At 40.1% G+C, this 24454-nt stretch overlaps 1 protein-coding gene across 1 annotated transcript in view; it reads right to left on the bottom strand.

The window, feature by feature from the left end:
* Positions 1–24454, bottom strand: part of SVEP1 (sushi, von Willebrand factor type A, EGF and pentraxin domain containing 1) — a 108601-nt gene that overhangs the window by 34827 nt on the left and 49320 nt on the right. The window contains exons 16-34 of the mRNA XM_026866617.1: positions 24061–24222; positions 23169–23330; positions 22184–22345; positions 21506–21600; positions 20281–20377; positions 19506–19619; positions 18530–18643; positions 17426–17627; positions 16682–16839; positions 15292–15493; positions 14462–14637; positions 13020–13144; positions 8532–8655; positions 7846–8016; positions 5586–5759; positions 2508–2627; positions 1516–1692; positions 643–727; positions 160–351 (exon numbers count right to left, since the gene is read on the bottom strand). Coding sequence (XP_026722418.1) covers positions 160–351; positions 643–727; positions 1516–1692; positions 2508–2627; positions 5586–5759; positions 7846–8016; positions 8532–8655; positions 13020–13144; positions 14462–14637; positions 15292–15493; positions 16682–16839; positions 17426–17627; positions 18530–18643; positions 19506–19619; positions 20281–20377; positions 21506–21600; positions 22184–22345; positions 23169–23330; positions 24061–24222 — 2812 coding nt within the window. The remainder of the gene's footprint in view (positions 1–159; positions 352–642; positions 728–1515; positions 1693–2507; positions 2628–5585; positions 5760–7845; positions 8017–8531; positions 8656–13019; positions 13145–14461; positions 14638–15291; positions 15494–16681; positions 16840–17425; positions 17628–18529; positions 18644–19505; positions 19620–20280; positions 20378–21505; positions 21601–22183; positions 22346–23168; positions 23331–24060; positions 24223–24454) is intronic.

The following is a 24454-nucleotide window of genomic DNA, read 5'->3' as shown; positions in this document are numbered from 1 at the left end:
CAGAAAGAACCTTCAAGATATAAAGAAGCCTTTTTAAATTCTATTTCAGTATTTTTATCTTTCAGAGTAATGACCCCAGCTTTGTCTCTTTCAGACATAAGTTAGACCTTCTAGCTAGTATGCTGCCTTCATTTGGCTCAGGAACATTCCTGCATTTACCTGTATCCATTGTCACAGGTGTACGATACAGAGGAAAGGTAGGTTGTGCCAGTGAGTGTGTATTTTCCATTGCTGATATTCTGTGGGGTAGGACAAGTCACCATTTCACAGGAAGGAGGAGGATGATTCCAAATGCCACTAGCAAGGCACAGAATTTCCTTTTCACCCACCAATTTGTATCCATCATTGCATCTGAGTTAGAAGAAAAAGAAGTGTGATCAAACACAGAACCTTTTATGCACAATGTATCAGCCATCCTTCTTCATCCACACCTGCACACACCATCTTTCTCAGCAGGGCAAAGAGAGGTAGTACTGGAGTAAACATTCAGTTCTGCCATAACCAAATGTCTTTCCACTACTTTAATCTCATCTTGCTCATCTACTTCATTTCAACCACTCTCTCAATTCAGCCATACTCTCATTTTTTGCCAGCTTCTCAATCAATTATTAACATAGCACTTCAAACGTACTGAATTCCTACCTGTACACCACCTTATTGTGGTATGTAAAATTTGAGCCCAAAATGGCACTGTTCTCTGGAATAACTGGACCACCACAGGATATAGCTTTAAAAAGACAGGATCACAAGAGAGGTTGATACAACACAAATAAAAAAGAAGTGAAAATCAGGATTTGCTTTGTTTTCTCTATATAGGTTTGAAGAGGTGTAAAACCCTAGGTAACACTGGTTTCTTGACTAAGGTATAACTGACATTAAGGGCTCTATCTGACTTCACCTTACTAAGAAATTGGATTAACTGGAAATAGGTAGTTGGAACTATTCTATGGACAACATGCTTGACTGTCAAGAGGACTCCATATTCACCCCTCCCTATGGACAAAGTAAGTGTTTTTTTGACATTGTTTTTGTCACGCCTTCACCTTACCCTGTTGCTTCACCTTATTAGTTCTTGTTTTCTAAAGAAACAATTCCTGCAATTATGCCATATATATACATGCACCAGGCTGTCCTTTCTGGCTGCTTTTTATCCACTGAAACACAGTTAATGATCTTTAAGATATTAAGTTCCCATAAGTTCCTTGACAATGGGAGGCTGAGTGAAGAAGAAAGACACTTTTAACACTTGCATTAAAATGAGATGAGCCTGAACCTTTGACACTTCACAAAATCTCCATAAAAGAGTACTATTATGAATATGACAAATGTTGGAAGCAAGCTTCAGTTGGTGCCTTCATCTCTTAAGACAACAGAAAATTCAACACTGAGCCCCAGATCTGCTAAGACAGGGTTTCAATAGCTGCTGTGGTCTCTAAAGGCTCTACATTACTACTTTCTCCCTTCCACCTCTCTAACAACACACATTAAAATCAGCATTCTCCCTAGGAACCACACCTTCACAATATGGTATTGGGAAGCTCCACTCTCCAGACTCCATGCATGTAAGTTTAGCCACTCCTGTCAGCTGAAACCCTTCTTCACAGGAAAACGTCACTTCACTGCCAACACTGTAAGTGTCCCCATATAAATGACCATGCTCTGGACTTCCTGGATTACGGCACTTCACTGGTTCTGAGGAGGAAGAGAGAAATTAACAGTACCATAACTAAGTACCAGGTTTTATAAACAAGTTGCAGGAGATAGCCTTGGGAATTTTCTGAAAGTAGGAAGTCAAAGCTTCCTACTTGGAAGCTTTTTTCCTACATTAGAAAATGCTCATAAGTAGTTTACAGCCTTACTAGCTTTTCTCTGTTCCGTATGTAAGTCACAGGCACTGAAGACTCCTGCAAGAAAATTAATCTTGATATGGAAGAGCCCTCTATAGCTGAGTTTGCATTTGTTGTCAGAAGCAAACACATCTTGTAGTCATTTTTCCCTCTGTGAGGGAAAGCTCATTCCAGCATGTCAAGCCTTGGACATGAAATCAGCTCAGGTACTTTTTATCCCAACCTATGCTACTGTCTTGTCATCTTCATGCAAAGTTACCCTGCTTAATGTTCCACAGGCAGTTCAATGCTTGTATTCAGGCAGATGTCTGTCTGTATTCAAATATTTCTTCACTGTGCAGCTCTGCTCTGAGAAGTCACACATTGCAGCATGTGGCCTTTCCATGTCTTCAGCACATGTGTTGCATGTGCAAGAAGATTTTGCATGTGTGTAAGTCTTGGAGCAGAATCTCAAGGACAGCTGTCTCCACAGGGAGAGGTGAGTTCTCAAGACACTTCATCACAGCCTCATTCAGGCCAAAGTGGCCTGGAGATGACAGCGAGCCTGCCCTGTCCCTTCCTATACATCAATTACTGTCAACTGTCTTCCACAGTGGGAGGCAACATACTGGCCTATACAGAACCTTGGAAAGGCTAGCCTGCTGTTTTTCTGTCCCATACCTGTGCATTTTTTACCATCTCCTGTGTAAGGAGGGATGCAAGTGCAAACATAGGATCCATTGGTGTTGAGACAAGACGCATGTTCATCACAGTCTGATCCAACAGCGCATTCATCAACATCTACAAAAGAGAAACACAAAAAAGATGTCTCTAGGGTGTTATTTGTAACAAGCATCTGCTTTAAATTCTGTCTCACTAACTGTCAAGAGGAATCGCTTTAATTAGTATAATTGAAAATCATTTACTTCAATTACATTTTTGATGCACTAGTAAAAATATGTAGTATTTAAATTAATGTTTATGGTTTCTATGTAATTTACTATACAGTATTGTGAAATGTGAGAAAATCAGAGACAAATCTTATTTACCTTCAGTCAATATTTCCATAAGAAGTATCTAGTTTCCAAGCAGTAAAAGAACAGAATCAGTACAGATGTACTGATTTACAGTAGTAAAAGAACAACGCAATAGTAACATGTGCTGTTACTAATAGTATGGACAGACCCTATGAGGGAGGACTTCTGCATTAAACACTTCCTTGGGAAATCTGTATCTCACTTTTCACCAGAAGATGGGAAAACTTAGCCAGGAGGGTAAACACTCTGAACATAAAATATAATTAGAGCCCCATCTTTGCTGAAGAGAATTATATTGGTCTAGGAATGAGAAGTGCCTGCAGATGCTAGAAAACTTAAAATGAGTTATAAATATATTAATTACTATAATTAACTGTTTATACAATAGTAGTGCCTAGAAATGCCAATTGAAGATTTATGCTCCATGTGGCTTGGTATTGTACATTAAAAAAAAAATTAAAAAAAAATCCCTTACTCCAGAATACTTCATATCAGCTTTCAAATCCTAACTGTAGAGAAGCGTTCTTGGTATGTAAACAATGAGTCATAAATTGCAGAGGGTCAAAGTATCTAATTGAAAAATGCTGGCATCAGGGATTATTCTTTACATAAACCAGACTGTTAGAGAGAAAGAGAACAATTATTTATTTAAAAGCCCTGCTACAGGATAGCTGTTGAACTAGGTATACCATGCAGACATATAGCTGCAGTTCTTTGCTCATTTCAGGGCAAAAACCCAACTTGGTTAAAAAAGCAACAAAATTTACTGAATTGGTGTGTTTATTCTTCATTGCTGCATAAGTCTGGCCAGCATGAAAAGACGTAACAATGTTCTAGAAAAATAAAAAGAAGTTTCTTTCTGACATGCACATTAAAATCAAAACAGTTGCCAATTACACAAGCATCAGGAGAATGCAAAGTGCTACCATGGCAGAACTGGAATGACTGCTCCTCCTTTAGTGTCTTATAAAGTAAGGAAGAGTGGAAGGACACTAACCATAACACAACAAAAAGAATGGATGCCCCAGTGACCAGCTGTACCAGGCTTTGTTAGCACCTGCCTGGAGCGTGAATCAGAAAGTTAAAGGTGGGTCAGGGTGCCAAAGACACTCTTATTTTCATTTTCCTATTAGTCTGCTCTGCTTCATGAGAGACAAGGCAAGCTGGAAGGTGCCTTCTCAACGTCATGCTTCCTACTGCAGACATCAAACTACTTGGACAGCCTTGCAGCTTCTGCTCTGAGACTGCTCATCTTTTAGGCCTTTGTATAATGTGCAAAGGAAAAAAGCAGAGAGGAACAAGGACTGGATGGTCTGGAGGTTGTGAAGGAGTCCTGGTAGACAGGATGCTATGAAACCAGATGGATCCTACTCTGAAGTTAATTTTGACAAAAGTAAAAGACTGTTGGCTTTTCTTTTGCTCATCTTGACTGAAAAACTTATGTGCCATAACAACATAAAGAGTCTAATCAAACACAAATCTTGCCAGGTTGTTACCCTGCAACTCTCATGTTAGGCATGACTTGACTAAGGCAGCAGCAATCTAAGTGCTACTAGCTAGTGGATTGCAGCTCCGATCTGTTGGATACATGGCCCTACAAGAACCGTCATATCCAGTCCTGTGTATGCAGTAAAATGCTGGTCTGTCTCAACTCCTGCAGCTGCATCTGGTACATCAGATCCAGCTGATCAGAAGTAGTTGTGGTGTGGAAACTATGTGAACCTGTGGCCCTAAGTGCACTCTTAATGCTGTAGCTCCTGGCTGACAGGTGTGTGTGACAGACCAGTGAACCTCCATGATGAAGAAGGCTCAGAGGAAATGGGCAAAGGTGATTTACCCATGACTCTCAGGGAGTAATGTGGGGTGTAGCTAACCAGTGTTGTTTCAAAGAAGCTGAATCAACACAATGGGACAGGAAGGTGGCCTCTCTTTTAGGTAAACAGCTATCAAGAGTTGAGTGGATCAACTGATGGTGTAAATGCTTCTCCCCTGTTTGTTAGCTAAATCAGCATGGGGTGAAACTGAATACATTCCTCAGGCCAACACAGAGTATAAAACCCAGAAAACTAGTGATGGACTTGTCCTGGCTTTAACTCACATATTCATTCCCAGCTACTGGGGAGGCCCAGAGTCATGATGGTAAGCATACTGTAGAGACTGGTAATGGGACACATTGGTATTGTGATTGAACTTGCTATTATTTTGCCAAGTGTAACTTGCATTTATTTGTACTGTGCTATGCCGTCTATTTTATATCACTCTGCTAGATCAGAAATCCTGTGAGCATCAACTATCTTCAAGTAAGTACATTTGATATTAAACATTACAACCTCCATATGTGGAACATCTAAAAGAACCTGGTCAGATAGTATGGGACACTGACAGCATGCTGAAGCACAGGGAAATATGCAGGTTAGAAGCAGAGTGCTAAATCACGACTAAATGAACCTGAAAAGAGAGATGCTGGGAGTGCAATGCAGGCTTATTATAGTATAGTATAGGGGGTGGGGCACACGAAAGGACTGACAGAGAAAGGTGCCAGAATGCAGTTTTGGTTTCAGGTAATGCTGATCATGTTATTTCAGAAATGTAAATATTTTGGAGTGTGATTTCTGAGACTCTGGTCAGCCTTCACAACTGCGGAATAAAATCCCACCCAAACCCAAAGACAGAGAAGTGCAAGATCGGCAGCCCATGCTGACACATGTATAGCACATCTCACCAAGGCAAGACGGTGATATGCTGTTCCAGCTCCCATTGTCCAGACACAACATCCTGGAGTCGCCCAACAAGTAGTAGCCATTGTTGCAGTGGTAGGTAACGGTACTGCCAGCAAAAAAGTCTTCAGCTGAATAAAACCCATTTTCTAAAGGTGGCGGCACTCCACAGCTGATTCCTGCAACATGAGTGAAAAGAGTGCACAGACATCAGCAGAGCAGACTCAGATCAACTTCAGAATAATTCCACATGAGAGTCACCACCAGAGATTTTTTTCTCTGTAACTGTGGAATCGCATCTGCAAGAGGACCCTGACCTTTTCTGAGGTAGCTAATTGATTCTGGGTCCAGTGGAGGGTCTTGTTTTGGGGGCGCTTGTCAGTCAGAGACTGAGCAGGACTCTTCAGCTCCTGCTACTCTGCTAGCTCTGGAGAAGACATCTGTGACTAAGATCTGAGCAGTGACCTTCAGTCACAGGATGCTTCCCCTGATAATCAATGATGCTTGGTGAGTTTTAAGGAAAAAGGAGAAGTAAGTTTGCCTCCATGGAGGTTCCCATTACTCTCCTTCACTGAAAAACAATGTTACTGGGTTTGAACACTGCAAAACTAGCTACCAGATTACTGCTAAAAGGTTACAGTACTGGTCTGAGACCAGTGACTGCATGAATGATGGAGACTGGAACTGACCTCACACATGACCTTGGGCATCAGACTTTGACTATAGTAAATAAGCCCTTCTGATCCCAGCTGTGCCAGCAGAAGGCATCACTGTACTTGCCTGCTGTAAGCTATTTATTCTAGCAGAGCTGTTTCCATGCATCTTCAGTCAAGAAATTCCAATAGCTACACAGCTCATCTTTATAACTACATGGATTGTAGCAACTCCTTGCTCCCCAGCTGTGTGCAAGGATCACACAATAAGAAACTGTGAAGTGTTTATAGAGTCTGTGGTAATGAAAACCAAGTACTTGCTGTAGAGAGATAGAACTGAAGAGCCTCTACAAAAACAGGCTGTCAGAGGATGGGGACCTGTGGTTTTGAGGGTCTATGGTAGCAGGAAAAGAATGCTGGTGGGTGAAGGCAATGATTACAATGAGCCTGATTCAGTTCAGAAGAACCTTTTCTGTACCACACCTGCTGCTATAAACCCTGCAGTTCCTTATGTAGGAAACATTTCTTCAACTTGCTTTCATTCATCAGTTACTTGTGAACAGCCTGAGAAAGGCCAGTGGGTGAGTCTGGCCCTCATTCACTCAGCATGTTTGTGGCAGGTCAACCCTGTTCCATCTGAGCTCTGTGTTCAGCAGGTAAACCTGCCCGGCCCAATACAGAGAAATCAGATGACAACACTAAGGGGATTCTGGTGGCTTGTCACTGATAACACACCAAGGAAGAGCAAAGGTGTTTCTGCCAGTGAACTGCTCTGCCCAGCAGGACTTGGTTTTGGGTAAACCCTTACATTCATGCTATCCTTTAGGCAGAAAAGGGGACAGATCCTGGATTTATGCCATAAAAACTAAATAAAGAGGAAGACATGAAAATTCCATAATATCTAGATCAAACTATCTTTTAAAAAAATTTGATCAATTTCCCTAAACTACTGATCAATTTTGGGATCATGCACTACCTACATCTGGAAATAGTTTACTATTCTGCTGAAATGAAAAATATAGTCATCTCCAAAAAACATCTCCACCTGCAGTCACATGTGCAGCCACAGCAGAACAGAACCAAAGGAAGGGAGAAGGCAGGAACAGGAAAACAGGAATCAAAGAATGTGAATGTATAGAGCCCAGTTTATTAGAAGTAATCATGTAAGTCTTGGAGCACTTCTAAGCCCTGACAGAAATATCTGCTGCCTCTAAAGAAATTACTCTGTAACACTAGTGCCAAGGCTTTTACTTCAAGCCAGACACTCTTAATGACATTTAAAAATCACAGAGATGTTCCAGCATTTTTTGTGCATCTTCCACACTCCTGGTGCCACTGGGGACAAAAGTCTGGAGTATCAGATTGATGATCCAGAGAGATTAATTTCTGCCATGGGCATTAGAAACTGACTGAAAAAGTTAGCAGAATCTGATCATGATGTAGTCCCTGCTCAGTAAAACGTGAGTTTAATTTTAAGCATATATGTATATGCTGTAACATGGATGGATTCAAGCACATCATAGCTGCAGGAATAAACAGGCCATCAATAGTGACAGGGTCGAGATAAAAGCCAGCCACAGCCTATTCCTGCCAGCCCACTAAAACAACTCACTTTCACAGCGGGGAAATGGCCGTGTCCACTGTCCCAGGTTAAGGCAGTGCTGAACAGAGTTTCCCACTATCTGGAAGCCTGGGTCACAGGAAAGGCTCACTTTTGACCCTGGCTTTAAATCAGCAGAAGAGGCCCGCAGATGTGGTATGGATCCTTGCAAAGATGGACAGTCTGTGGACAAAATATATGCATTCAGTAAGATATACAGCTATGTGCTGAAACAAATAAATTTGTTATCTGATTGATTGATCCTGTGTAAGTTTATCCAGGAGAAAGCTTTGGGAAGTGTCATGTATGCTACACCCTGCTTGCGTTCAAAGGGTTTTGGGAATCATCAACATATAACATCAGAAAAGGAATCTGTAGGAAAAGAAGTGAGGAGATTGTAGGTATTTTAATACTATCCAATTATTTTTAGAATAAAAGACAAGAAAAACTTCTTTCTGAGCCAACACCATCTTCACTCTTTCCCCATCTCAATTCAGGAAGCAATAAATCTCTGACAGAGATTCCAATGAACTTTTGTTACAAAACCCTGGAATTTAAGGAATGAAAGACTGAGCGTTCTGTCAAATTATCAAAATAATTTATCCAAGGTTAGTAGGGCAAAGGCTGCAAGCTAGCGTATTTGACCTCATAAAAAATATTCTTCAGAAGAAAAGGGTTCTAGGAAATAAAGTTCTAACCAGCACAAAATATACTCTTGTAATCTATCTTCACTCTTCCAACAACTCCTGACAGGAAATCTGGCCAGGCTAGTACATTTCCTTTTTGGAGTTCTTCTGGACAGGATGTAGCCAGAGATTTTACCTATGGATTTAAAACAGTTGATTAGGTGCTGTTTAAGGATCACATAGGAAAATAATGTAAAAAAAAAAATTCCTTCCATGTCCACATGCCACACTAGAACAAATCATTGACTAAGCAATGTTCATCCTTTCTAGAACAAGAGGCTTCTGATTGAACTACTTATTATTTTGTATTCATAAAGTTACCTAGCTGTGGACAAGCATGTACTGAGGCAGTATCTAAAGGGATACAAGCAAAGTATAAAACATAGTTCTTGAAATACAATTGCATTTGTTATTGTGAAAGAAATTTTTTCTTTTATGTCACAGAAAAAGACAGGTATGAGTATGCAACCAATGAGAAAACCTGATGTATTTGCAGAAAAAATGTCAAATAGGAGACAAAAGGAATCTAGTGTTGAAGATCTGCATTCTGCGAACTCTGCTAGCACTGCACGATGTATAAGGAACAGTAACACAAAAAGGAGCAGTTTAGTAAAGCGATTTGTTTATTCTAGGACACAAGTTTTGTGAATTCAATGCACTAGGCGCTTCAAAACACCACAGGTGAGGCCTACCCACACCAATACTAACAGCAGTATTGGAACTGACTTCAGCCAAAGCAGGACAGGGCCCCAACTAACCATGCACTGAAACGGGAATTACACAGGACAATTAAGGATAGGAGAAAGAAAGGTACACACTGTTCGATCAAAAGCGAATTAGTATCTTGAGAGCAGATCTGGTCAAAAATCTTTGATGGAGAAGTTTTCCATTTAAAACATAACTCCTTTAATGGCACACTAGGGGTTTCTTCTGCATTTCTTACTACAAGAAACTGAAATGCCAATCAGAATCCTTAAGCTGTTTTAGTATTATATTTTAATGTAAAATAGTATTATTTCAATAAGGTAAAAATACTTCTACTTCTTCACTGTGACTCTGAGAATGCATTAAACATAGTAGCATTATTATATTTCTATCTAGCAACCAATAGATGGAACTTGGGGTCTACAGCTCCAGATGGCACAGCACTTTTAAGCTATTCAGACACCAGTGGAAATTACATACAATAGTGAGAATATGCAAACAGACTCTTAATTATGGCATGTCACATGAATATTGCATAGTGATCCCTTGGAAGAAGCTCAGATGTCCCAACCCCAACATTTATAAAAAGGAAGGCCATCTAGTCCCACTGGGTGCTCAGGGAAATTTCTGGAAATTTACATGGAAGTGTTTTAAACCTGCAAATGAAAGACCAGGGCTTTGTATTCACTCTGCATTGCCTCTGTTCATTATAACTCCAGGAACAGAAAGGAAACAGTCTCAGAAGGTGACTGGGACTAAGGTGTATATTGCCACAGTACACCCCGTTATGTTTCTCCCTATCAGGGCAGACACCATCATATCTCAGCCATGCAACTGCTGAAAAAAACATATGTGCCTTGAGAAGGATAAATTCACAGTAAAGGGATAATTAATAATTTCCTTTTCAATTAAAATATCAGAGAGAGAAGTGGTCTATGGAGAAAAGATGGTTATGTAATTAAGAGAACGTATTAGTAATTAGGCTACTGAGACTACTTCCTATTCTTTGGGTTCTCTGTGCTAGAGGGTCATTCCAGTAATTCCCTGGCAGGGAGAAAGAAATGTTTCCTTCAGCACAATGAAAAAACGCATTAAGAGCAGCAAAGATGAGCCACCCAGTGGGCTACGTACATCTCAGCACAGCCAGCATACCCATACAACACTACAGCATGGCTTCAGGGCACAGCTAGCTGGGTAGAAAGCACAGGCATGACTAGTTCACGCCAAACAGTTGGGAAACTGCCTTTCTCAGGAGGGTGACTGGCTTCTTTCAAGTCTCCAGTGGACGAAATCAACTACCCAGAACAATGTGCTATACTGTCTGTCTTTGTGAGCAAGGAAGGTACACCACAAAACTCAGACTAGTTCTCACATTTCCTCTACACTGAACTCCAGCGAGGCAGATCAGACTCTATCCTAGTCACCTTAGCTGAAGAAGAGTAACCCACTCTGTTTATTCTGACGCCACGTCAAAGATCTCACTTCAATGGGACGTGATGATGGAACTGCTTCGGCCAAGGGCTGCAAAAAAACTGCAAGAAATCTGCAGGGAAAAACTTCCAGTGTGGGAAAGGCAAGTCTGGGAATCAGCCCTTCCAAGCCATATGATGGAGAATGGAGGGCCAGAAAGGACCTCATAGTCCCATGATGACAACTCATATTTCTACTGCAGTGTACTCAGCAACAGAACAACCAGACTGTTGGTTTACCCATACAAAATTAATGTGCAGGTGGATAAGCAGCTAAAGTACACAAAGAAGAATCTTAAGGAGTGGGCTTCACCTTTATGTTATTCACTGGGCAACACATTCTGTCATCCTGCTTTCCTTTGTGGCTGATAATAGAAAGGCAAGACTTACTGAGTAGTTCCAGCTACAAAAGATAAAAGATAATGATAGTAATTTACTATCCCAAGGTCTGAAATGAATGAGTTGAAAATTTTATAGGAAGCTTACTTAGCTCAGCTCCTTGTTTGGTCTCACAACTATCTTTTCAGATGAGTAATATGGATACCATAAATGAAGAGCAGGATTTTCTTCCTTGTCCTAACTGTAATTCATTTGAAGCAAATGGCAATTTAATCAAGCCTATCATTAAAGACAGGTGACTACTGAGAATGACTCAGAAAATCACACTTAACCTCTTCACCAGTGTGTCCTGTAAAATCACATGTATACTTATCATTTTCAAAACTGCTAGTAAACAAAAGCCTGAGGATTTGACTTGGCAATTCAACAACTGGTGACCCCAAAAGCCAAGAACACTAGCAGACTGCTGGAAAGTTGTGAACCTAGCAAAATGCCAAAGTAGTAAAGAAATGGAGAAAGAAGCAGATGAGACATTTGGACGCTGGAAAAAAAGACTCTGCTTTACTTCTATTTTCTGTTAATTTTATTACTTATTTGTATCATAAACAACAAACAGTGATAAAAACCCATCAGAAGTGGGGCAAAACCTTTTAACCCTAAGACCCTTCCCCCAAGAAATGCTGCTGTTTAAGAGTTACCAACAGTTTTATCATTTCCAACCTTCAGGACTGAAATACTAATGACCAGGAAATGGTGATGGAGAACTCTGTCATTGGGTTTGCAGTTGATATCAAACCTGGAGGCCTAGTCAGTATGCTCAAGGACAGAGCTGCATCCATAGGCACCTTGACAGACTGGAGGAATGGGCCAACACAGTCCTCAAGAAATTCCACAGGAACAAATGGAAAGGAAAAACCTTTGAATGATGGACGCTGGGGAAATCCAGGAGAGGAAGCAGCTCTGTTGTAAAGAACCTAGGGACTCTGGCAAGGAGTCAGCTGAGTATCCACCAGCTGTGCACTCTGGCAATAATGAGGACCAACAGTATCCTAGGCTGTGAGAATAGGGTCACAACCAGAAAACCGAGGAAGGGATTATTCTCTCTTCTCAGCTTATTAGACGACATCTGGAGTATTGCATTCCATTTGGGGCTCCTCAGTACAAGAAAAGCATTGACAAGCTGGAGCAAGTTTGGGGAGGGACATCAAAAAGGTGATGTGCTGGAGCATTTGGCCTGTGAGGAGAGGCTGTTGGACTAAGGTTGGTTCAGCCTGGAGCACATACAGCTTTGGCGATACCTAACAGCAGCCCCCGGTACCTATGCAGAGGTAATCAAGTATATAGTCAGGCTGTTCACAGCAGTGCATGGTGAGAGACAGAAACAGTAGTCATAAAAGGAAGTGAGATGTCCCAACTAGATAAAAATGAAAAAAAAAAATCCACTCTGATAACTGAGCACTGAAGCTTGTCTCCCAGAGAAGTGGAGGGATCACTGTACCTGCAGACATATTTTGATGTGAAAGTTTAGTGTCAAACCTTTATTTTTGGTACCTGAATGAAAGTAGCCTAATAGCCATGCTGCCCATTCCGACTTTTCCTGGGACTACACAGCTCAGATTTTTCCTAGTGTCTAATGCACTGACAGAATTCTGATGCCTCTCCTTTGAAGTTTTACTAGTGCCTTCACAGAGCAGGACAAGAGAACCTTAGCTTGTTTAACTGCGTTTTCTTTTCTAATGGGACTGCTAGCTTTTGTGTATATCTTCATTTCTCTTTCAAAGCTACATAGAACAGAAAGGCACAGTCAAAATAGAAGGTTGATTCTAGTACACCTAGTTTTCCATAAAGCTACTCTACTTACTACGCTAAGCTTATTACCCTAAGCCAAAGCTTCATCTGGTCCCCACTGACATCTGTGGTCTAATCAATATGCTAACCTGGAATGCCTTTTCAAAAGTTCATCCTACGCTCATAGCCCTGTGCTTACCTGCTGTGGAGACAGGACATGGTCCCAGATGTTGAGCTGGCTGATGGAGCCCACAAAAGATTCAGCTGGATTGAAACCTTCTCCCTTCTGATCTTGCTCTTGACCCAGTACCAGTGCACCACCACCTAAACTCAAGAATTAGAACAGAGATAGGAAACAAAGCCTTACAGCAGGGATCCCCACAGGAAGATTAAAAACTAAGCAAAACAAAACTTTTGCTATCCTATGTAACTAAGACTGCACTTTGTAGTGCAGGAGCCCAGCCACCTTCAACAAATTCTCTCAGCAAACCTCTGGAAAGCCTTATGCTAGACTGAGGTAAGTGAGCATAACAATTTGGAATTGACTCTCAAATAGGCATTAATACTAAACTCATGCTGATGAGAGCAGAAACTTTACATGGCTGCTTCAGGAATGGTATTTGCTCTAAGAGACCACTTCTAGCTCAGCATTTGAAGCATATTACAGAGCAGTGCAAAATGCAGTTTTGAGCAGGTGGGGCCTATTTTACAACACACTTCCTGATTTAAACAAAAGCTTAGAAAGTCAGACAGAACAAATTTGATTCTAAACCCTCAGAAACACATAGATGATTAGACAGTCAATGTTCTGACATGCCACACAAGTTAATTTCCTCTCTTTGACCAGTAGCACACATGATGGGGACATGCATTTTGTATGTCCCAGGTTGTGTGGACCAGGGCAAAAAGTAATGGAGACTGCACACTTCCTTAGGTCCTGCCTCTGGATATAACTCCAATGTAATTGGGAAAGACAGGGGCAAGCATAAGGTACACAGACTAAAATGCTTCATTATTTTATTTTAATATGATAGTCTTTTGAAACTTTATGTAAATTCAGATGGTGGTATAAGAAAACATGATCAAAACCAAATCTCTTTGCAGCAATCTAGTGTCACGCCTTTGATAGCTCTTCAGTGCTGAAGGTATTTATTTTCACATCTTCTGATATTACTGGAAAGATTGTTGATCACATGGAACAATGAAATAGCCTTGTTAGGAAAAAATGCAAACATAACTTTAAAAAGATGTCTGAAAGGAGAGGGCTAAGACTTTCAACTCTGAGTGCCCATTTGTAAGGGAAATGGCAGTTAAATTTAAGTCTGTTGTGTGAGAAACCTATTCTCACAAAACCATTCAAGATCAGCTCAGCATAGGCTCCTTTGTGGACTAAACCTCTGTCACCCACAAAACAAGTTACCTGCTAGTTTACCCTAGAAATGTGCACTTTGTCTTCAGCGAGGCTGAGTGAGGGAACTGTCCTCATGAACAAAAATAGCAAACGTGAGCCCTACATAAATGTTGAAAATGTGAAAACACATTAAAATCACCAAAATACACACTTCCTTGCAGGCCAAGCAAATTCTGCAGAAAAAAATAGAACGAAGACAACAGATCTGGTGTAATATAAATAAAGCATACCAGGGATTTTTGAGCCAACAGAGAGCCCGCTGCCTCCATCAGACAGTTTTCCATCAATGTACACTTTCCATGCCCCATCTGTGCATGTCCATGTGACTGCAATGTGATGCCAATTACCATCGTTCACTGAAGGACAGTCTGTGATTCTCTCTTTGCCATTTACATAAAGAACCCAGCTGTGTGGAAAGAAGATGAAGATTCAGTTGCCTGCAACAACTTCAAAAGCATGGCCTGTCCCACATGACTTAAAGAAATGTTATTTGCCAAATTAATTAACTGTGTCTACATCAGAGAAAATAATCTCTCTTGAAAGATCATCATACAAGATAATGTCTCAGAGAACTTGGGAAGTTATCATGGTTATCACATGCAAAGCAATGTGTAGTGTAGTAAGTCATGTGCTTTTGTACCAAAATATGAAGACTCAAGTCATGCCTGCATAGTGGATTCTTAAATTTGCCCCTTGGGTCCATCCCTGCTTTTGGAGTCACACTACAAGTACTCTTGAGTGCTGAGCTCCATTTTATCCCATCACTGTTGCAATGTATTGTTTAAATATGATGTAAATGTAGTCCAGACAAAAAGATAGCAGTTTTAATTGCTTTTTTTGCCATTACTCTTTTATTTGGCAAAAAGTGAAGGAAACCAAGCAAGGAGAGAAACAAAACTATGAGACAACTCCAGCTACAGAGTTTAGATACAGATTTTTCTCCCCCAAAGTAGGCAAAGCTGATATTCAGACTTCTGGTCTATGCTCTCCTTATTAATTCAAGACATCCGTTAAATGACATCATCTCTCACAGCTACAGAAAAGCAGAACTGTGATTTACCCATTGTAATCAGTCAGAAGAAAGGCATTATCACTTCCATTCTCCACTGCGTAAGAAATGGGAGTCCCATAATTTGTGGTGTCACTGGATTTCATCCAGAATGTACAGGTGATGTCACCAAGAGATGGGAAAACACCATCAAGCATGACGTAGCCATAGATACCAGAGACTTCAAAATCAAGATTGAAACCAGAGGACTGTTCTGCAACAAAGACAAAAAGTTTTCAGAGCTAAATTTCTGAATACCCAGAAATCGAATCAAATGGAATCTAAGTAAATGCAGTAAAATGGAACACAGCCCATCTACAAAAATTACCCACTTTAAATTGATCAGAGGTAGAAAGAATGTACAGCAGTCTAACATCAGCTAGCATACAGAACCTTGCAAGGCTAGAAAACACACAGGGCTTGAAGACAAACAACTGGAAAAGAAGCTGATTATCTAACAAAGTATGAACATGAACCTTGCTTTTCAATCATCTGTCAATCAAATGGTATATCCATCTGCCACCCAACAGCCCAAAGAGGTATGATCAGCTTGTTCCATTTTATTCACTAGAGTCAAAATTAAACAAAAAACCAACCCTACCAAGATTTTTTATGTTCTGGCCTTAGTGAAATACACTGCACTGGTATGGAAGAGCACTCCTGTACTGTTCTTCAATGCAGAGTGACATGCTTTCAAGGATGGTGAATGTAAATGTATCAAGTGGAGCTCTCCTGAAAGTTGGGTGTTATTAAACTCTGACATAGGATGGTATGTCTAAATGACCTGTATGTCCTCTACAGTCTCTCCATAATCAACATGGCTTCTTCAGCTTCTGTTTAAAGATTCACTAGCTCCTGATATCACTCTTTATAATTTTCATGGAGTGGCTAAAAGGCAAACTGATTTGAGCTTCATGATTGTGTGGCATAACTTCAGCGTCATCCAGGAAATTGCATTAGGTATGACTCATTTTGTCCGATCATAGGGAACTTGATGCCCTTTTGCCCATATGGAACTTGATGCCTTTAGGACTTCTGAAGCTGAGGCTACCACACACTAATCTCTAACCCTGTGATGCAAAGCCCTACATGAAATACAGAAAACAGAAAGAACTAAATAACTCAGATATACAGAGAAAAGACCTACTGGGCATTAAAAAGATAGAACTGTGCCTTAGAAAAGAGAAATGAATATAAATAAGACACAGCACACATGCTGCTATTTGTCTGCAATTGCACTTATTAATACTGCAGTCACATAAGCTCCACTCAGCCTTGCAGGAGTCCCACCACCCTAGCTGCTTTCTGGGGAAGCTGTATGAAACCATCCCAGCCAGTGCAAATCCTGCCCAGAGACAGAAAGGTATCAAGGCACCTTTTTCTGACACTTAGTCCTGTGTACCTGTTTCACACCTGCTGCCTGTAAAGCCAGGGGGACATTTACAAACGTACGAGTTCAAGGCATCCACACAGGTGGCTTGGTTTAAGCAGGGACTGGAATCGCAGTCATTGATGTTCACTTCACAGTTTAGTCCTGTGTACCCTGTCACACACAGACACCTACAGAGGAAAAGAGAAGCACACTTCAAAGGTGGCTGCTGTCACAACAAAGAATCCTGGCTGTGAGGCCAGATCTCTACAGTGACCTAGGATATGGCACTGCTATTGGTATTTGTAACTTCTGGTCTGAGTTCAGATACTCTAAAGCATAAAAATAAGTATTTGGAAGATTCCATTGGTGTTTGTATTTTAATCTCTATATTCTCAATATGTACAGCTACCCTGTCTTCCGAGCTGTAGAAACGTAATACTATCAGGTATGTAACTGATCATCACCTATTCTTCTACTGGAAAGCAAGACAAGCCCTTGAAGCTTCATGAAATGGATTTCTTTTGGAAGATCTTTATTAAAACCATGCTTATACTTCAAACTCTGCAAGTTTTCTTTGCTGTCTACCTTAGAATTTTTTAAGAGTGAGGACACTGCAATTCATTTTCTTGCATTTTAAAATCACCTTTAGGGTCCATAAAGGAATAATTTATATTGGATCAAGCTTCCAAATGCCTTGCTGAAACCTAAGAAAGATGAAGCACCACAACATGTCTGACTTTTCACACTGTATGACATTAATAATCTGTTTTTCACCTGAAGCTGTTGATACCATCTCTGCATGTAGCTCCGTTCCTACAGGGTCTGCTGAGACACTCATCAATGTTTCTTTCACACAAGATACCAGTAAAACCTGGGAGACACTTGCAGAAGAAACTGCCAACTCTATCTTCACAAATAGCCCTATTAAGACATGGGTTTGAAAGGCATTCATTGATCTCCATTTCACAGTGAGAACCTGAGAAGAAAAGAACAAAGTCACAACTTGGCTTTGAATTAACCTGAGAAGGAAGATTACTAACCCATCTTTGTTTTTTCAAGGACTTTTGCCTATCTTCTGGGAAACAGCAAACACCAAGCTAGAGATGCAGGTCTGGGATTTACCCCCTTAAATGAGGTTAAGTGGTCATAGAAGAATTAGAGGAACAACCTTTGCAGTTGCAGAAATCAACACTCAGCAAAACATGTGGAATTTAACAGGATATTGCCCATCATGCAAGTAATTTGGGCTGAATAAGGAAATCACCTGAGAAACTACTCTGAGCAACTAATAAAAAGCTGGTGCAAAAGACATTTAGCTGGACCTTAACTCTAAGCAGAAAAAAGAAAGCCAGAAACACATGACTCTGGGATTTCTGCTCTGAAAGAGGCCCTATGTTAAAAGCACCAAAGAATGAAGAAACTGCGTGCAATTTTACAGTGGAGCTCTTTGGCAACATCATAATCAACAGATATGACTAACTGGTCTATGAAAGCAGTAGGAAGCCGAGTATGAGGATGAGTAGTTTTAATATAGGCCATCTTGTCTACTTTTTTTTTTTTTTTTAAAAAAAAGTAAAATAAAAAATAACAATTTGCACCTGTGTGAATGACCCTACTCTTTCCTCAACATCACATAGTAAGTTCATGGGAAAATTTGCAGCAGAAAACTGATCACTTAGTAAATTCTTTTGAAGTCATGCTTACACAGAGTCCCTGTAACTCTGAGAGATTACATGGACCTAAGGAATCTAGTACATCTGTATCAATATATAATATATGTAATACATAGCAATGAGGCTGAAATACTTTGGATGGGGTAGGAAGACATAATTTTTGGTCAGAAAGACTGAGTGCCGACTTAAACAGAAAAATGTGTACCTGTGAACCCTTTTGCACATGTGCAGTGGTAACCATTCTTGCCATCAACACAGTGGGCTCCATTCAAACATGGACTGGAGCTACATTCATTTATGTCTTCCTCACACAAGAGACCTTCAAACAGAAGGGTTACAAGACATGATCAAGACATAGTCAAGGTGTGCAAGCTGCAGTGACTGAATGTGGAAGACAGAACAGCACCACACTGCTTGTGTAACAAAAGGCTACTAGGATCAGGTGAGAAAATTCCATGTTTGATTCCACAACTGCAAATATCTACTGAGACCATGTGTATTATTTAGATGCTGTGATGTGAAAGATGCAAAGTCCATCGTTTGTCTCTAAGTTTAAAAAATATCCAGCAAGTGCTGCTGATAAATGCATAGCCATAAACATGAAATTCTGGGGAGACCATTTCTGGTAGAAAACACAAGGCTGTTTTTTTAATCACACAAAATTATCTCCTCAATATTTTAATGTTTAGAAATTAAGTGCTGTTTTGGCAAAGTACTCAAGAATGTCAGTTTCCCCACAGATTTCAATACCTTCAACATGCATGCAGGTGAGAGTTAAAAACACTGAAAAAAAAAGATAAGAAAAAGCCCACTCTCTTACTCATAGGGCTGCAGGAAAACAACTGCATAAATGCTTTGTCTAGTCAGGCCTTGTTCAGTCTCACAAGCATTTTCCCTACGAGTATTTACTAATTCCCTGAAATTTTTTTTTTTTTTTCAGACCAGAAATGTCACAAAACAGAAGCATACATGCACACACATGCACACAGACTGTCCTTGAATGCTCATTCCTTTATTTCAAAACCTGTTCACATACAGTAGAACCTTACTCTAACCTGTAGATCAAATTCCTTTCCTGTTATATATGGATGTGGAGTTATATAGCCCTTGTGTTTTGTGTTATCTATTTGGCACAGAAACAATGCCTGTCTGAAGAAGAGATATGAAGTGAAACAAATTACCTGTATAGCCTGGCTGACAATGGCAAACAAAGGTCCCAGTGCCATCTTTACACATTCCATTATTGTGACAAGGAGATGATTTACACTCATCAATTTCTGTTTCACATTTCAAGCCTAGAATGCAAAATAAAGGACTGAGAAGATGGAAACAGAAGTTTAAAACTGTTCAGAAACGTAGAAGTCATGACTACTTGACATAGGAAAACATGACTGTATACACTACCAGAAATTCAGGTTTATTATCTTCTCTTTAGATCATGTTTTAACACAGACCTGACACAAAATGTTTTTAGAAAGGAATAATGCACATCGGGTAGCCGACTAATCAGTTCCAGATAGTGGCACTTAATATCTATCACTAGTAACAGAGATCACTTCTTGATAATAGGTGAATAATAAGTAATCTGTTTGCTCTGAAGCAACTGGGGAGCTAACACTGAAGAGGAGTACAGGCAGATTTGGTGGAATCAGCTGCCTAGAGTGCAATTATGTAGCTTTTGCCAATGTTAAATATTGCCAGGTGATAGGATTTTCAAATCTAGTAACTCCACTAAAAGTAATCCCATTCAAAATCCTTTCCTGCTAAACATAATATAATTCAGTGAGAACATGAGGAACTATTTATTTTCTTAATACCTATGTATGGTATATCTGTGATGGATATTCCAATGAGTTAAGCCATACTCTCGCACTGAAATGTTTTGCTCTTTTATGCTTGCTCATGTTAAGGGCATGGAGACATGTTAGCTCATCCACCTGCTTCTCCATTTTTTACCTGTATACCCAAGCGGGCATATGCAAATATATCCACTTCCCAATTGTTTGCATGTCCCATTGTTGTGGCATGGTTCCAGGAAACACTCATGAAAGACCTGCCAGAGGCAAGAATGATACAATTACAGTAAAGGTGGAAATACTGTGCAACAAAATATTCTAATTTTAAACCCCACAGTCAATTTGGAAAGCTGTGGAAAAAAAAGTCACTGGCATTAACTTCTAGCTTTTTCTTCTTGTTTCCTCAGCATACCAACCATTCTTTTTTCTAGCGAACAATACCAGGAATCTGAATTATCATTTTTAAATGACCTTTTGTTTAGCAAAATGTGATCATTGCAGTTGTTGCCTTAGAACTTTCTTAGCTATGACTCACAGGTGACATTTTCTATTATGCTATCTTTTACATGAGAGTTCTCCACTTTGCATTGTTTTACACTGGCTAATCACTTCCTGCTACTGGTCATCAGGTCAGCTAGTGGAGAACTGCACTGTGTGGCATCTTTTCTAATGTAGCAAACCTGAATTCAGCAAGCCCTTGAGTCAGGTCAACTAAAACCACAGATCAGTTTTTCACCTGTCCTTATGTTATATAATAGTTCAGGACAAATTTATCATCAGTCATTTTTGCTCCTGTTTACACAATATCGTAACTTTAGATTCAAACAAAGTAGTCTTGTTAACAAGAGGGGAGGGAGATGGTAGGGGTATGGAGGCATCTCTGGCAAACACTGCCACTAGAGCAGTTTCACATCAGGACTTGCCTTTATTTCAAAGGGAGCTCTGCTGGCCTCGTCTCAAGTGTATCTATGTTGCAATAAGTAAAACAAAGATTTAACAACTGGGACTTAAGAAGCCTGGTAGCATTTTCTGGAATTTGGCATATGGAAGACATCAGATGACTGAGTATGGTCAATCTACTTTTTATAGATTGTCTGAATCTCCTCCATGGAGTTTACATTTCTTTTATGTGTGATAAATATTTCATACATCAGATGAAGGCTTCAAGTCCAGAACTTAAGACTGCCAATAGCTGATGCAGCCTCCTTTGTTCAGCAAAAGTGCTTCTACGATTATAAAGTAAGTTTGTGTGTTCCCCTCATGACCATCACTCTCAGGAAATATAGTCAGCATAACAACTACATTTAAAAAGGCATTAGTTATTTACTGCTGCATAAGGAACCCTTTCATTTGAGTTAAGACTGGAAAATATATCCTGTCCTTGCCTGACTGCTGGCTTTGTACTGCTTGCTGATATTTTCTGGAGAGGCTGGTACCATCATTACACTTTCCTCAGCTGCTGAAAACGTAGAGCCAAAACCTAAAGAGGAAAGATATGAAAGTGTTGTTAATGACGCTGTATGGCAAGGTCCCTATTCCATGAGGGCATAATAACTGCATGTTAGTAATGCATCTGAAGATATGCTGAAAAAAGAGCATTTGTGGGAATAACGAGTGAACTTTACAGTAACCACATAGATTTTATATAATTTTACACAAATATGTATTTGTAAGCACATACATTTCTGAAACACATATATCTTATGTGCATTTAGACACACACACACATGCATAAACATATTTGTATAGATATAAAACTCTCTCCAGTGTATATGTATATATAGCATAAATATACAACGTATATGTGTGTGTGTAGATATATATACATGCACTTGTATATGTATACTCTGTTATTGAGCTTTTGTATGTATTACACAGTCACTCCTTCTACATAACAAAGAGGCAACACCAGTAGATAAAACTAGTTGTGAATTTCAGTGGTTGAAATGGAAGGTCTGCATTTGTTAGGAGAGTACGTGGGATGTTTTCTGTCAAGACTACAGCCAGTCATCCTTTCAACATTCCCTTTATTCACTTTCTCCAGCAGAGATGATTTGGCTTACTTGAACAATCTGTGATGGATCTGGCACCAATGACCGTTGTTGTTCCATAAAAGGGACAAGACAAGCAGTAGGACTTTCCTGGGTCTGGCTGATAGTAGTCTCTGGGGCAAGGGTAGCAAGGGGTCAAACCTGTACGAGAGAACTCGCCTGCAAGACATGGTACTGCAAGAACAAAAGCATAAGTTTTTGAGTGATCACTTGTACCCCCAGCCTAGCTCCCCCCACCTCTTTCTGATCATGTTCTCTTCTCCCTTCATAGGCTCCCCTCAGACTTAAAGGAACTGGATGAAACCTGCCAGGAATTCACTACTCTAGGAGATCCTTATTTAAATTTTAGTGCTGATAGGTGACATGGGGTTCTCAAAGGACTACAGAAATATCTGGGAAGTATTTCTATCTATTCCTTTTGCTGCTCTGGGGGCAGCTTTCAAATGCAACTTCCTTTCCCTTTTCTCTCTCACACCTGGCTTGGTTTTCTTTTGTTTTGGGTTTTTTTCTTCAAGGAGGAGTAAGGACAAAATACAAGTCTTTTTGTACCATTAATCCCTGCAGACTATTATTTCCCATGGAAATCTTTCTGTCAAAGCTTCCCAAAGACAGTTGAGGACAATTTCTTGAAAAAGGTCATGGAAGAAACTGTGTTAAAATTCAGCATTTTTGTACAGAAGATGTGGAAGCTGTTCCAGAGATAATAGTGACAAACATCCTGTCATTCCCTCTCTCTACTGTAAGGAAAAAGGTTTTATTTTCATGTAGGTAGCCATCACATGTCTCATTTTATTAATCTTTAGATAAGAATCCATGTTGGAAATCAGGAGGAGGTCATTTCAAATAATCAGGAAATAACCTATCGTTTTGCTGGGGAATGTTGCTTGGTCCACACTTAAGCAGAAACAGAATTCAATCTCAGGCAGATGAATTGGATTACATTTAAAAATTTTTAGAATTTAACTTTAAAAATTTCATAGCCTTTTTTGTTACAAACCTCCACAAGCTGAGGCATCCACTGCACCTCTTTTTACTGTTGATGTATTTTCTGGACAAGAGATGCAGTTCCTGGATCCAAATGCTGGTTGATATGTGCCAAGTGGACATGTTTCACAGGTCTCAAGACCATTAGGTGAATATGTTCCCTGCTTGCACTGAGCTATAAAGCAGAAGAATTCAAAAAGATTAACCAATGTCCAAAAGGAAGCATGTCTCCTGACCTCCGAAATTTCAATACACATCACAGGGACTTTTATTTCTAGAGTTTACTCTGCTCTGAAGGACTTCATTGGTACAAAGGGCAAAAAAGAGTAATTGTGGTGAGTTATTGATAGTGCATTTGTGAATTATTAACCAGTTAATTCTCTTCCAATCAGCTTCACAGATACTTTATTGCATCTCAGTTACTCAATTTTAACTAACAAAATTAATGATAAGATTCGAAATAGGAAATAAAACTAGCAACTTCTTTTTTAGAACAAGTCATAAAGAGACAGTGGTGCTGAGGTGCTCAGTGCTGCAGCACTGAAGTGTAAGATGCAGACACTTTATCTTTGACCATGGTAGGATGTAGAGGGGCTGGCAAGGACAAGAATAGCATTATTTTAAGTGTATTAGTCCCTGCAAAATTGGCTCCCAATCTCACAGAATGAAGACAGAAATGAAACAAAGCTTCAAAGGACAGCTCTTCTTAGAACATCTGCCCAGGCATCCTGCATGCCACAGCGGTGGTGAAAACCTGCATTTTTCTTTTTACATATGCATCAAGGGGCAGTTAGGACTGCTCCTCATTGCATGGGCTAACCACATTCCAGTACACCCACCACGGGGACCAAAAGTATGCCATCAGGCATGAAGAAGTGGCTGTCTGAAGAAGACAAAGTTCTCACCTTTGCATTCAGAGATGCTTCGAGAGTGTAGATACTCAGTATAGCTACCAGATGGACAACTTTTGCATTCCAGCTGCCCTTCCTCATCTTGGTAGGATCCAGTCCAGCAGCTTTCACAGGTATGATGCTCCAGAGAGTAATAGGTACCCAAAGGGCAGTTGACTGTAACGTTGGAAACATAAGGTTCTCCTCAGAGTGCACAATCATACATACTTGTCTTGCCTTTGGAGTTCCCATTTAGTCAAACCCTGTTTATGTGAAATGTGACTGTTCCTCAGCAAATGGGCTATCTCTCTAAAATACTTCAGAAATTTCACTATGCACAGGAAATGGAATCCAATTCCCTATCTTAGCTACACATCACCCACAAGACTAACAGGGTTAAAAGACTGCA

The sequence above is a fragment of the Athene cunicularia genome, assembly GCF_003259725.1.
Source record: "Athene cunicularia isolate RWA chromosome Z unlocalized genomic scaffold, athCun1 chrZ_part3, whole genome shotgun sequence".
Lineage (NCBI taxonomy): Eukaryota > Metazoa > Chordata > Aves > Strigiformes > Strigidae > Athene > Athene cunicularia.
Note: the sequence above shows the minus strand (reverse complement) of the source record. Positions and strands in the feature narration are given on the sequence as shown.